Genomic DNA, 14,205 nt, shown 5'->3' with positions numbered 1-14,205 from the left:
CCTCAATCCATCTCTCATAAAAGCTCAATTTATGAAGCATATATATTAGAAACTCCCCATTGATTGAATCATAATATTTTTCATAGTCCACCTTAAACATCAAACACTAAGAATGATCTAATTGATCAACAGTGTAATAATTTTACATTTATAGTTTATATTATTTAAGCTCCTTTTGAATTTAGTGATAAAAAACAAATATATGTGTTAATAATGCTATTATTTTTTAATTGGTATATATAATATAATTTTATCAAAAGCATAATGCATGTGCCAATAATACAATTAATAAAATGGAAATAAAAAAGATTTTTACTCATGAAAATGAATAAACAAAAAATATGGAAAAAGTTAACGACACCATAATGTCACAAAATTAATACTTACGTGGATAGTTATAATAAATATGTCTCTAACAAGAAAGTTACTATTTATCCAAAAATAAATAATCCCTTGTCACAGCTCACTCGGCAGTCAGCACCAACTTCTTGTTAGGGTTTTCAGAGCGTGCGAGGAGCAAGAGACAGTGCGGTTTGCAAATCCCATTCGGATGACCGAAACAACACACCAGAAGGTCGCTGGTCATTCACAGGTTCGTGTCTTGCGATATTACTCTCTTTCCCCTTTGATTCATTTCACTACACTCAAATTGAGTTTACTTCTGTTAAATAAAAAAAATCAGAGATATAGTGAGACTTTTGTGCAATTCGAGTGCTTCTCTAATCTCACATAGAATCTAAACGAGATTTAACGAGGTTTAGGCTCTCTATTGAAGGCAAAACAAATTGATCCATTTTAGGTTCTGTAATTGTTATTCCTGCACCATCTTTTTCACTTTATATTTTTTACATTATCTTGAATAAAACAACTCTCGCAATTTTTGCAGCTAAGAAGCATATACACTTCTAACCAGTAGTTGAGTCTTCGACATGTATCCATGTTAGATGCGCAAAGGCTTCAAAAACCTTTAGTTGTATTTTTATAATTTTGTTCTTTTTACATTTTTAACATTTATGTCAGGCTCTGCAACCACGACTCTGGCCGCAATTTTGAGGTCTCGGCAACTGCCTTTGTGGTCATATTGGCCGCATTCATCTGTAATTTCCCACAACATCAAGGATTGCAACTAAACCACAATTTAAAACCTTGATTTATACTAATGGAATATGAATCCTTTGTTGTACTCGTGTGTTGTAGTTTTGCAGGAGCTGAAATGTTTTGCATGATCTGTTTAGTTCTTTGATTTATTTTGTCAAACACTAATTTTGTTAAATCATGTTCCGAGCCACAATCTTCATAAAGCTTTGGAGTGTAGACACAAGATTATCATTTCATGCATAATTTGATTGTTTACTGTTTTTCCGTAGATTTTGGGAACTTATTTTTGAAATGGAAGACAATGGAATTAAGCAGCAGTCAAATGCTTCAGCAGCAGGGGTTTATGAATTACCTGGAGAACCTGCTATTGTAATTAATGGGGTGCCTGACATAATCCCTGGTGGCTGCACCATTGCTCCCGGTAATGCTTCAAGCAAGGTTGAAATGCATGCGCCTTCAGGTTTGGGTGAATGGTTTGAAGGGAGGGATGTCCAAAAGTGGTTTATGGGAAGATATTTCTCAGGTATGGTAACTGATTTCGACAAAGATTCTGGGTGGTACAGGGTTCACTATGAAGATGGTGACTCAGAAGATCTTGATTGGCAAGAGTTGGAAGAGGTGCTTCTTCCTTTGGACGTTACAGTTCCGCTCAAGGCATTGGCACGGAGGATTGTCAGAAAAGACAAGAAATCTGTTCCTAAATCTGTTAAGAAGGAAGCTGCTCATTCACAAAATCCCCAAATCAAAAGAAGTACAACAAAAGGAAAGTAGATCATAGATGAAATTTTAGTGGTTTGTAGATATCAATTGCATAGCATGCTGAACAGTTCTGAAAACGCTCAACTGAAAGAGCAATTAATTTATTTATTTTTGTTACAGCAGTGGGGACTGTTTGTTTTGTAGTTAGGGAATTGATCCCAAGGAGAATTACAAAGCTTGTTGTAGTGATGATTGAAAATTGTTTTACCTGGTGAATTACATTACTATAATGGCAACAACAAGATTTTCTATGATATTCTGTTCTGTGTAAATATAGTTGCAAGATAGTATTCCTCGTAACAATATATTAACACCAAAGATTAAGGAAAGAATCAAGTCAAAGATTTTATGTTATTAACAACTAGAAAATTGAGAATTAGCATGTTTGATTCAACATTATGAATGTGATTCGTGTTATACGAGTATATATACATTTCTATTGCGCCAAAGAAATGACAGCTTTATTTCGTAAGGTGACGCGAAATCAGAAGGTCAAGTTTGCCTTCCCCTTATCATCTGATGTAGTATATGTATTGGTGCTCTTAAGTAACTTGAGTGAGAATCACTTCCTTCCTCAAATATAAAGGATTTTCTAAAAGCAACTATTTTAGTCAAAACATTATTGACATATAAAGGATTCTCTAAACCAACTATTTGGGCCTGAACAAAACAAAGGGTTGTTTCTGGATTCATCGTAGTCCTTTTATTTTTATGACAACTGATTTTTTTTTTTTCCATTGCCCTCAGCCTGAAAGAAAAGTGTATAGATACGTGCTGATTGCCTAGCGAACCTTGAGCTGTAAGGTTCTTTACTTCTTTTGCAAGTGTTTATATTCGACTCTCTTCCCCAGTTCGCCTCTTTTCTGTAAACTGTTAACAATATTGAGTTGAAGGAAAAGACAGATAAAGGGAATTTAGAGAATGAGGGGTAATTAACTATTCAATTAACAAATTAATCAAGCATAATAAATCACCTAGGCAAAGCTAGTTCATAAATCTAACAATGTTTATAAGACAAATTAAAAGTATTGTCCTATGAATGAAATCCAATTTTATGAAAACGTATTGAATAAAAACAAAATCAGTTTTTCATAGTTCAGCTCCCTTGATTGTTAAATTAAATAAACTAGATAAAGGAAAGAAAGATGAATACAGAGGTTTATATTGATTAGAAGAGCTGTTATGTAATAGGAACTCTAAACACACAAAAAGTACGAATAACTAACGTGGAGTGTATCATAACGCTTTGAATAAAGTCATTAAACTATGTAGTACATGAAAGTCATTAATCTTCATCAAAATATAACCAATATTATGTCTTATTATTATTATTATTAAAATTAAAACTAAGGCTTTCATCATCTTAAACCAAACATTAAGTAAAAACATAATGTGACGAAAGATAAGAGTACAATTTATCTAATTGATAGTTGACATCTGAAGAGTGACGTATATTATTAAGATTTTGTTTTATATTTTTTAATAGAAACAAAACAATAATGTATCGGATTTTGTTTTGATACAATTCCTCTCTTTCATTAGTGAGATCCTCTTTTATTTCTCCTGCAGATTTTTTTTGTACCCGGGATCTTGATCATGTAAGCTATGAATAACTAATTCAACAGTTAATTAAGATCTTTACATAATTAATATTATGATACCAGAACAGAATAATTAATTCAACGGTTAAGATCTTGAGAGAATATTTGATCGAACGAACTGAGATTCATGTTAAATGTTGAAGAAAAAAGAATATCACATGTATAAGCTGCGATGACATGTGCTTGCACAATCCAGAGTACCTAAACCAAAAGGAAAAGGATAACAGTGACCCACAAAACGAAAGCCACAACATTTCCGTAAACTCACCACGACCCAGTTAAAACAAATAAAAATTAATTAAAATAAAATGAACTCAAAAGGGCTAAACTAAAAAGCTGAAAGACTTTGTCATACTTCCACTAACATGCGCCGTTCCAAACCGCATTTGGACAATAGGTTGAGCTGCAAGTTTAACTAGTAAATACCCCACTACGCATAACTGTTTATGAAATTCAATTGCTTGTTTTTGAACTTTGAGATCGATATTTTGAAAGGCAAAATAATTTAAGAGAAAATAGGCTATTGCACACTGATAATCTAATTACTAATTACATCCTAATTCAATCACAATATAAAATTATTTTACTCTATTTCTTATTCTTTGCAGGTGAAAAAAAGTTCCCGAACACTCTAGAAAACTTTTTTTACTTTACTTTTTTAGCATTTTTATTTGATTTTTTCAATTTATTTTCTTAACTAGAATAAAATGTGTAAAATAATATAATGTATGTGGCTGGGGTCCCACGATGATATTAGCCGTGAATTGTGATTGATCAGAAATGAAATTTAATAGTTAAAAAAATGATAAGTAAACTAAGAAAGTGCCAAAATAGTGCTGATCGGAATGAATCTGTTGCTGTGTCACGCCAGAGGCAAAGGTTAGTGACTCCACGTGGTGACACACATTCTGGGGAAGGTCGTTTCTGACTTTGCCCTTTCAGATATACATAATACATGTTGTGATTAAAGCAACGTTTACTCTCCCCTCCACTCCCCAGCTAGCTAGCGTATCATGGAATCTAATTTCTTCTTTAAAACCAATATGCTAACTCTGAACCACACATTGCAGCATGAATTAGTGGTCCCTTTAGTTGGCACGGATTGGTCATGGATGATGGAGTTCCTGAAGGGTATGGTGAAGCCAGTGGCTGCCACTGCAGTGGTGTGTTTGGCTGTGGCCTTGTCCTTCTACCAGAAGCTGGGGCTGGAGCTAGAGATGGTTGTTGCCATTGTGAGGGCATTTATTCAACTTTCTATCATTGGCTTTGTGTTGGAGTTCATTTTCCGCCAGGACAACGCTGGATGGATCCTCCTAGCATACCTTTTCATGGTCTGTACTCCACTCTTCATTCTTAATTTCTTAACCTATTTATGTTCCATAATAACGTCTTATATATCCATTTTCTTCGTTTTGGATGTACATGTCCAGAGATTAATTTCATATGACAAAGTTCAATTTTTGAATTTATGTTGTCTTACCTCTAACGGTTAATCTTATTTGAGATACTAAATATTTTATGATATATTTTTTTTGTTTTGCTTACCCATGATATTGGTATGAATTAAGTAGTTTCTATCAGAATATATTTCTAGAGATCTTCCTGTTAAGCAAAAGATATCGAATTACATTTAAATTTGTGTTCTTAGATTGTTTCATTCATGGTGTTATTTTGTGTGTAATCTATCCTTTGATCCTCGTTGTTGTGTAAAAAGGATTTTTCCCAACAATTAATTATTATCCTGATTTGATCGATTAATGTTTTGTCTTTCTGTGATATGTACATGTACATATATCTGGATGGCATCCGTAACATATATAGAGTTAATAAAAGATGAATTAATTTTAGAAGCCTTTTCCTAAGCAATGTATATATTTGTCTATAAAGACATTGAATAAGATAAGTGAGTATCTTGTTAAATTTCTATCGATAAAAAATGCATATAATTGTCCTTGCAGGTATCAATAGCGGGTTACACTGCGGGTCAGCGTGCGAAACATGTTCCTCGTGGGAAGTATGTGGCAGGGGCCTCCATTCTCACAGGAACTGCAGTGACCATGTTGGTGCTGGTAGCTTTGAGCGTGTTCCCTTTCACTCCTAGATATATCATACCTGTGGCTGGCATGATGGTTGGGAACTCAATGACAGTTACCGGTGTTACCATGAAAAGACTCAGAGACGACATCAAAACTCAAATGAACTTGGTATGTCTTAGTTGTACTCGTCCGTATCCTTCTAATAATAAATTTATAAACTAGTTTGAACAGATCATTGAGTTTGAACAGATCCACACACGCAACAAACAAAAAAAATTATAAGTCAATGAAAAATCTCCAGCTCTTTTAACCGCAACCACTAATTTAAAGTTCTTCGTTTAGTATTTATAATAAAATTCTCTGGTTGAAGATTATAGTTAATAATTGATTTGACTTATGAAACTTTTTTTTATAATTTTTTAATAATTTGAAATGGAGCCTTATAATTTTTTTGATGATTAATTATTACTTTTTGTGCAATCATTTAATAATTGTTTTTATTTTTAAAAAAATATTTGTACAATGATTTTTTCTTTTTACTATACAGTTAAAGATTTTTTTTCTCATCAATTCATCATCATGTAAAATATCTATTAAATTTGTTAATGACTAGAATCTCACAAATCATTTTTAGTGAAATATTTTTTTTCATGCATAATAAGGTTGAAACACACACGACAAGTGATTTGATAGGCTTTAGGGTTAACATTTATTTGTAATAGGTGTGGATGAGTAAATTGAGAGGGATGAATGAAAGAGTGTATTAATTTGTATTTCAGGTTGAGACAGCATTGTCTCTTGGTGCAACCCCACGACAAGCAACGCATGAACAAGTGAAAAGGGCTCTGATATTGGCCCTTTCTCCGGTGGTGGACAACACCAAAACAGTGGGTCTAATATCCCTTCCTGGGGCAATGACTGGTCTCATTATGGGTGGGGCATCGCCGTTGGAAGCAATTCAACTACAGATTGTGGTGATGAATATGATGATTGGTGCAGCAACTGTTAGCAGCATAATGGCTACATACCTCTGTTGGCCAGCATTCTTCACCAAGGCCTACCAATTGGAAACCAAAGTCTTCTCAAGTTGATTCCACCTAACTTGAATCGGTGATTTCGAGTTCAGTAGAATTGAATTTGTTGAATTTTGAATTGTTAAAAGTGGTTAGATGAATTTTGTGTAAATCAAAATGATCTTACACTCTTCAAATATGGATTTAGCTCATTAAAAATACGCGGGTATTTGATTGCACTTCATGATCGTATATAGCTACGCCAATCTTCTAAAAAAACATGAAACTTACAGGCTTTATCTTCTCAATAGTCACACGTCATATATATCAAAATGTAAGCGATTCATTTTAAAAGATAAATTAAGTTATTTCAATTGTTAATGAGAAAACTAATATATATTATATGTGCATGTATAATAAATTATAAATGTATATCTATCAAAACCTAAAAGCTTACTTATAATCAATCTGTTTTTTTTTTTTTTGACATAATCAATCATAGTTTAATATTACGGTACTCAACAAGATTGGTTTTATTTTCAGTACAAAAAAAGATTGGTTTTTATTTAAAACATCAAATATTTCTGGATCAAATTATTTTCCAACTCCAATTTTTTTTTATATTGTTAGAATAAATCATATTGAAAAGGAAATATTCATTTTATGTATATTTATATTTTTTTATAAAGATTAATGATAATTTTTAATAGAATTATTTTCTATCAATATCATGATCAGAAAAAAAATATTTTATATATAAAAAAATTTATATTTGTTAAATTCAAAAGGCATTCTTTATAATAACTTATTTATAATTTGTATACAATCAATTTTAACACAAAATTGATCATCAAAAGAATTTTTTTAAGTTAATATAAATACACATAAAGTTCAATTTAGATAAATTTATCAACAAATGCTTTTTTTAAGATAAAAATATAAAATAAATTAAACATTTTTATATGTTAACATTTATATATATATCTATACACTTTATTTATAAAAGAAATACTTTCATCTAATTTCTTTAAAATTTAAACTACATATGACTCAAACTAATTAAAACTTTGATTCATTTTACTTTTATAAATACTTGTTGAGAAATTTAACTAAATCAAATGTAATTCAGTTATATAATCAAACTTAAAAATAAACTCAACCTATGTATTCAGTAAAATAAATAAATTTAATCAAATATTTGACAACTTTGACCTGAAATAAAACCCAAGTCCTTTGCCTCCCCGAATTATTCCTTCAAAACTTTGGTAGGGAAAATTTTTTTGTTTCATGAGAATTTTAGACAGAAATTTTAGTTTTTATGTTTAATATTTATTTTTAAAAAATTATCATTTATGGGAAATGATATTTTTTGGAAATACTTTTTAAACAGTTTCCACGAAAAAAAATTCATGAGAGGTGAAAATCTTATGAGTTTAATTGTTATCACATTACTCTTATTAGATTAAGATAAATAATAAAAATGTTACATAAATTTTTTGATTATCAGAAAATTGATTTAAAATGAGAAATGATATTTATACAACAAAATACACCACTGAGAGAGAGAGAAAGACTACAGACCGTAAGAAATAAAAATTAAGCAGTCGCGATCACCCGCGCCACAATCTTAAACGCTGTCGTTTAACCTTCGAATCTGAAATTGTCCCTCCACCTTGGTCCTTCCTTAATCAACCTGTGTTGCCATGTCCATGTCGCGCAATTCTCTTCTCCTTCTTTTCACCTTCATATTCTTCTTCACCTATTTCCCAGGTTATTTTCCAATTTTCCCTTCACACAAACTCGCACCTTTATTCTTTTATTTATTTGTGTGTTTATAGTTTTGGTGAAACCCAACGTAACGCGTACATGTTGGTAGCACAGGATTGATTATATCTGCGGACATGACGCTGAGCTCGATTGAGATCTTCACAACCCACGAGTTGCTTAAAGCCACTCCAACTGTCTATTTTCTGTGCAAAGGGGACAACAAAACTGAATTGCCTGACATCAAAAAACCACATCTCTTATATTCTTTTAAGGGTGAAGAGTCTTGGCAGGTTCTTTTTACGGCTTTTCCTTAACCGTGTCTGTTGTTTATGATCATTCTGGATTTTTATTTTTTGCTAATTGAGCATGCCTATCTAAGTCATAAGATTTTATTTTTTTAGGAATGACCAAATGAATTGTAATTCTCATTGTTCAGAAAAAATGTCACTTGTATGGAAAGATTCCCTGAGCTAGGATGCATCCGTAATAGCTCTATATACTGCTAAAATTACAGAAAAATAATTGTTAGGTAGTTATTCAGTTATGTTGATGCTTCCACTCAATTCTCCTGTTTTGTTGGGGAAATTCAACACAAAATGTTTGGTGGATTATTCCATTAGATGCACAAAACTGAGGAATCAGAATTTCATATCCATTATTTGTACGAATCTAATTCACTTATGCTTCATGTTGAGTTTCAGCCATAAGTCCATAACAACAAAATTCTAAATATGATGCTGGCCTGCTTTACTTCAGCTTTGGATTTCAACTATATAATGTATACAAATCTACTGAAATCATCCAACTCAGTCAAGAAATACTTGTGTCCATTAAATAGAAGCAATGGACAAGGGACCCCATATATCAAAATATAGCAATTCAAATCTCTGAGAAGCTTTATTGTGACTAAGAGTATATGGTAATCTCTTCTGCTTAGCATAATGACATACATCACACTTCTTATTGACTGAAAGGAAAGAGTAAAGAAAGACTACTTACTTATTAAGGACATTCTCTAATGTTACAAGTGTCCCAGCAGGAGTGTGACAATGCAATCTTGGCTCAGGTATGGCAACAGAAACATTTTTATGTACACATAGAACTTCAGCTTGATTTTCATCAATCACCAAGTGATATAGCCCTTCAACTTGATCAGCAGAATGCACTCAGACTCATGAAATTGGAGAGTACAACTCAAAAAATGACAAAGCTTAGACTCTGAAATAAGATTGAATGTAAATTGTTTTGTAGTTGTTCATTAACCATAACTTCATCCTTTGACTCAGTTTTCTGCAGTTGTTGTGTAGCATTTGCTACAAGTTGAACACCTTTCCCATAATTTGGTGGGAAACCATGCTTTCTATAGCATGTTTCACTGGTGTGTCCAGTTTTCCTACAGTATATACAACCCCAGTTCGAATTTCTTCCAATATAATTGTTGCTATTTGCTCGTCTTCCTTGGCCTTGTGGCTTTCGAGTATCAAGGAGTCTCAACTGCACTGACCAGAACCTTTGAATCATCAAGATTAGCAAGATTTCCTTGCCTTTCTTGTTGCAACACCACGGAGTGGTGGAAATGGATCCACCAATGACTCGCGATTTTAAAACAGAGAATTGGTCACTGAATCCTGTTAAGAACTGGATGACTTGATCTTGAAGTTGGAACATGTGTGCATTTCTCATGGATACACATGAACTTAGATCCAGAGAACTACAAGTTGGAACCGGTCTTTGGCTCTCAAGTTCCTTCTGTAGAACCTTCAACTCAGTGAAAATTTTAGTCACTGACATTGAGCCTTGCTTCAATCCATTTATCTGTTGCTGAATTTCAGATATGTGAATGAGATTGCCTTGAGAGAGTCATTCTCTCTAGTCCTTCCACACATCTATTGCATTCATAATCCAACAATCCTATGATTGATAACATAGACCTAACTCCAATGAAACGTCAATACTTCCATCGACAAATCTGAATTGGTTCTTCCCATTCAACACTCTTTGCATTGATCTGAGCCAGGCATGGTAGTTTGCTCCGTTCAATGGTGGAGTCACGACAATAGAGAAGGTCCATCATAATGGATTCTGCTAGAGATCAATAATTCCATTGCTAGTGTTTGATAAACATTAGTTTGAGTTGTGTGATCCATGTCAGAGTGTACAACAGAGCTCTATGAGTGGAGCTCTGATTCCATCATATGAAAGTGATTGTAGAAAATAGGAGTGACCAAACCAAATGAATTATTATTCTCATTATTCAGCAATATGTCACTTGTACAGTATTTAGTGAAAAGGGACTATTGCAATATGCAATTCCCTGAGGTAAGATGCATCCTATAACAGCTCAGCATACAGTTAAAATTACAAAAGAATACTGGTAGGTATTATTCAGTTATGTTGAGCTGGTTAGATAGTTATTTGGCAATGATGACCTGGCCCATCAGCTTTTAGCTCAGGTAACAACATGGTTTATGATAAATTGGTTGATTGAAATCCTTGCCTCTTTAGCCAAACAACAGTTATTTTTGAATTTAGGCAGCTAGCTCATCTCATTATTTTATATGTATGTTACTTACAAAAAAACAACTATTATATGTATGTTAGGGGTTTGCTTAGTAACCTGAAGCTTACTCATTAAATTCAAGCGGCTTTGCATTTGTAATTACCAGTGTTAGTTTTGGAGCAACTACTGAGATTTTGCCTTTTGGTTCCAGCCTTTAACTAATTTCTCAGGTAAAAAGTGCAAGAGATGTGGAATCTATGAGGAAGACATTTTTTCAGATGATGTGTTTGATGAGTGGGAATTGTGTCCTTCTGATTTTACCACCCCTGATGGAAGATACGCCCACTTCAAGGAAAAAGAATTCAATGCTAGTTTTCTGTGTCCAGAGTGCTTATCTTTTTCTGGTGGTGAGTTTCTTGCTACCTTTTTTCTTTGAAAACTCCTCTTACGGATATCATGCTATTAGACTTTGCAAACAACAGTGTGATAGTAGTTGTGACATATATGATGCCAATGCAACAAATATAAAGTCATCAAAGGAAATCAATTTCAACTTTGATGGTTCTTTTAACTCTAGATGGTGCTTACAGTTCAATTTTGCAGTTATGTTTTTAAAAATTTGATTTAGTTAAGTATTTAAATTATCAGAGAGCAAGTAACCTCAATTATCTAAGTATTTAAATTAACTATAGCAGATGATTTAGTTAAGAATCTAAAGAAATAAAAAGTTATCCTGACTCCCCCAGCCCCTTAAACAGTATTGATTGAACACAAGGTGCATAGGATTATTTATCTTAAACTTCAAATTAGTATGCTATGTATCTTCAACATTATTACCTTTGGTCTGATCCCACCTTGTGGGATAACGCTTGATTAGTGTTGATACTATCAGTTTATCACCTTGTGTCTGAAAGACTTTTTTCTTCAATGTTGATTCGTTTTGTTCTTGTGGATCTGTGAATTAGTGGGATTGCTCAAATTAACTTTGTTCCAATTCCTTGCATTTCTGAATCAACCTTTCATGTTGTTTCCCAAATTATTTTTCTTGTGTATGCTTGCATCTATACTTGCTAATATTTGCAATTTTATGTTTGCAAAAACTGTGTTCATGTGTGTAGTTTCTGTCTCTGCACCACCTGCCGAGAATGACAATCCCAATAAAAAAGGAATGAATGTAGCAGTTATCATTTTGCTAAGTATTTTGGGCTCAACCATATTGATTCTGGGAATGTTGGGTACATACAAGTATTGGCAAAAGAGGAAGAGGGAGCAGGATCAGGCTCGGTTTTTGAAGCTCTTTGAAGAAGGAGATGATATTGAGGATGAGCTCGGCCTTGGCACTATAATATGACAGCAAACAAAATACCCCCTGTACAGTAGGTTTTCCTCACAATTTTGTTCAAGAAAATGGATGAGAAAATATTTTTTTATTTGACATGCAACTTACACTATAAGAGATAGTCGTCAAAGTGGACAGCAATATGTTGTTGTTCATATCACCTGTACATACTACACATTTTCATATGGCTCTTTTTGGACTTCATCTAACTGAAAATGCTATAACAATCTAGTAAAAACTAAGGTTTCAATGATTCCTCCATCTTCAATGGAGATTAAAAGAATACATTATGCAACTTATACACGTGTGTGCCTCTACCTGTGGAACCAAAGCTCAGATGCTGGTTAGGCACTGTATGTGAGTTCATACTGTGATCTGATGATGGTGTGAGATTACTCGGTTATGATAAAAGGAGTAGCAACTCATGAACCAATCCTTGAGGTAAATGACAGGATGTTAAAATATAAAATGGTCTAGATTTGAAAATTGAATCCAAGTTCTTGTTTGCTGAGGTTCCTTGTTGACTAGAAATAAAACTTCAACAGAGAGAAAAAGGTTTATCCTTGAAAATTATTGGCAAAATATTGAACCCTCATGAAATTCAGGTGTTTGTTTCTCAATGAAAGAATATTTACTAGCTGTCATAAGGCCAATCCAAACTAGAAAGGTAACTAATTGTAGTAATTATCGAAGTTCCAATTGAAGATAATGCCAACTAGTTCTCAATTTTTAGCACTGCAGCTCTAAATTGTTGGAAACTGGACATCTCAGCTGCAATGTTTATGTGGGGATGATGGACCGTTGGAAACCATTTTCTAAGGATTAATTATGCAATACGCGTGTGTATAATTTTTTTTATTACCCTCCAAAAATTATTTTTAGACTATTTAGCGTCAGTTTTCGGCCCGAAAAATAACAAAAGAATCAAGAAGCAGAGTGAGGCGTTTGAGCTTGGACCATTATTTTTATTGGCGGAATGATCTTTGAACACACGAGTTTCTGCACTTTGCACAGGTAAATTGAATACTCTGAAACTCACCATCAATTAGGACAAACTTCAACCTTTTGGGATATGAATCGAACCTACTAGTATGATTATTTTTTAAAAAAATCCAACTTATAGTATTTAACATTTTATCACGTCTATTTTAATCTTCGAACTTTTAAAAACGTGAACATTTGGTCTTTTAAGTTTTCATATGCAAAATGATTTATATAATTTAATGTTCACTCAAAACTTATCAATTAGTGTAACTCAAAACTTAATGTTCAAATGCGAGAATTTTTGTCAATTTATGGTCGTATGTCAATTAGAAATAGAAGGATCATTAGCGAAGAACGAGTTAAACTGTTTAATTTTTTATAAGGTAGGCGAATGATGGAATTTCCCACCTCAACGTCAACAAAAGTCATCAAAACACTTTTGCAAATTCAAATTTTTAAAAATTCATGAAAGTACAAATTCTTTTAATTTCATTATAATTATATAAAAAAATTCATTTTGAAAAACATTATAAATTTATGCAAAATTTCCAAGGAAGTAGTTCTTTGAAAATATTATTTTCTGCTTTTACTTTTTATAAAAAAAATACCACTTTATAATTTATATGTTAAAGATGTGATATAATAATTCATAGTCTTGTGAAAATCAAGTTGCAGGTTCATTTAACATTTTTTAATAAAAAAAAAACTTAATAATTCTTTAACTAACGTTCTGAAAACATTTATTGTCTAACAAAATATCATCTTACTTTTTAAAGATTTTTTGTAAGAAAGTTTAATTAATATGTTGACAGTATAAAAAGTTATACACGGTTAACTAGGTAACTAATCAGAAATTGTTTGTAAAAATAAACAAACTATCATACATTATTGAATAACAAAAAATTAATACATTATCTATTTTCTCTTGTAACTAAAATTGAAAACAAGATATAAATATATCTCCAAATAAACAGGCCTATTTTTTTCAACTTCTAGCTCCAAATGTTCGGAAGGCTCCAAACAAGGTGGACGAAGCAGGTGGCTCTCGCGGCAGCAGTGGTGGTTTTTTGTGAGCAACAAGACTTGCAAACACCTTGCACAAACACTA

General features: G+C 32.6%; 3 protein-coding genes across 3 annotated transcripts; all 3 read left to right on the top strand.

Moving 5' to 3' along the window:
* Positions 1 to 433: 433 nt before the first annotated feature.
* On the top strand, positions 434 to 2,111 carry LOC100814837 (dirigent protein 17). Its single transcript, XM_003521314.5, has 2 exons — positions 434 to 592; positions 1,368 to 2,111. Exon 2 carries the CDS (start codon positions 1,390 to 1,392, stop codon positions 1,867 to 1,869), a length of 480 nt encoding a protein of 159 aa, XP_003521362.1. The 5' UTR covers positions 434 to 592; positions 1,368 to 1,389; the 3' UTR covers positions 1,870 to 2,111.
* Positions 2,112 to 4,340: 2,229 nt separating this feature from the next.
* Positions 4,341 to 6,743, top strand: LOC100814304 (protein ALUMINUM SENSITIVE 3-like). The gene is made up of 3 exons (NM_001254536.3): positions 4,341 to 4,789; positions 5,417 to 5,662; positions 6,274 to 6,743. Exons 1-3 carry the CDS (start codon positions 4,472 to 4,474, stop codon positions 6,583 to 6,585), a joined length of 876 nt encoding a protein of 291 aa, NP_001241465.1. The 5' UTR covers positions 4,341 to 4,471; the 3' UTR covers positions 6,586 to 6,743.
* Positions 6,744 to 8,070: 1,327 nt separating this feature from the next.
* LOC100813774 (uncharacterized) lies at positions 8,071 to 12,317 on the top strand. The gene is made up of 4 exons (XM_003521312.5): positions 8,071 to 8,277; positions 8,389 to 8,564; positions 10,986 to 11,181; positions 11,893 to 12,317. The coding sequence occupies exons 1-4, from the start codon at positions 8,211 to 8,213 to the stop codon at positions 12,123 to 12,125; spliced, it is 672 nt and encodes a 223-aa protein (XP_003521360.1). The 5' UTR covers positions 8,071 to 8,210; the 3' UTR covers positions 12,126 to 12,317.
* The last annotated feature ends 1,888 nt before the right edge of the window (positions 12,318 to 14,205 follow it).

Source organism: Glycine max, chromosome 3, assembly GCF_000004515.6.
Source record: "Glycine max cultivar Williams 82 chromosome 3, Glycine_max_v4.0, whole genome shotgun sequence".
Lineage (NCBI taxonomy): Eukaryota > Viridiplantae > Streptophyta > Magnoliopsida > Fabales > Fabaceae > Glycine > Glycine max.
This window is presented reverse-complemented; position numbering and strand designations above follow the sequence as displayed.

What these genes read in the sequence shown, in the direction of transcription:
- LOC100814837 (XM_003521314.5), top strand. Translation starts at nt 1,390, where the DNA reads ATGGAAGACAATGGAATTAAGCAGCAGTCAAATGCTTCAGCAGCAGGG.
- LOC100814304 (NM_001254536.3), top strand. Translation starts at nt 4,472, where the DNA reads ATGGAATCTAATTTCTTCTTTAAAACCAATATGCTAACTCTGAACCAC. An exon ending in TCCTAGCATACCTTTTCATG is followed by an intron (nt 4,790 to 5,416) that starts GTCTGTACTCCA and finishes TTGTCCTTGCAG; the next exon opens with GTATCAATAGCGGGTTACAC. An exon ending in TCAAAACTCAAATGAACTTG is followed by an intron (nt 5,663 to 6,273) that starts GTATGTCTTAGT and finishes TTTGTATTTCAG; the next exon opens with GTTGAGACAGCATTGTCTCT.
- LOC100813774 (XM_003521312.5), top strand. Translation starts at nt 8,211, where the DNA reads ATGTCCATGTCGCGCAATTCTCTTCTCCTTCTTTTCACCTTCATATTC. An exon ending in AGGGTGAAGAGTCTTGGCAG is followed by an intron (nt 8,565 to 10,985) that starts GTTCTTTTTACG and finishes TTTTGGTTCCAG; the next exon opens with CCTTTAACTAATTTCTCAGG. An exon ending in GTGCTTATCTTTTTCTGGTG is followed by an intron (nt 11,182 to 11,892) that starts GTGAGTTTCTTG and finishes TCATGTGTGTAG; the next exon opens with TTTCTGTCTCTGCACCACCT.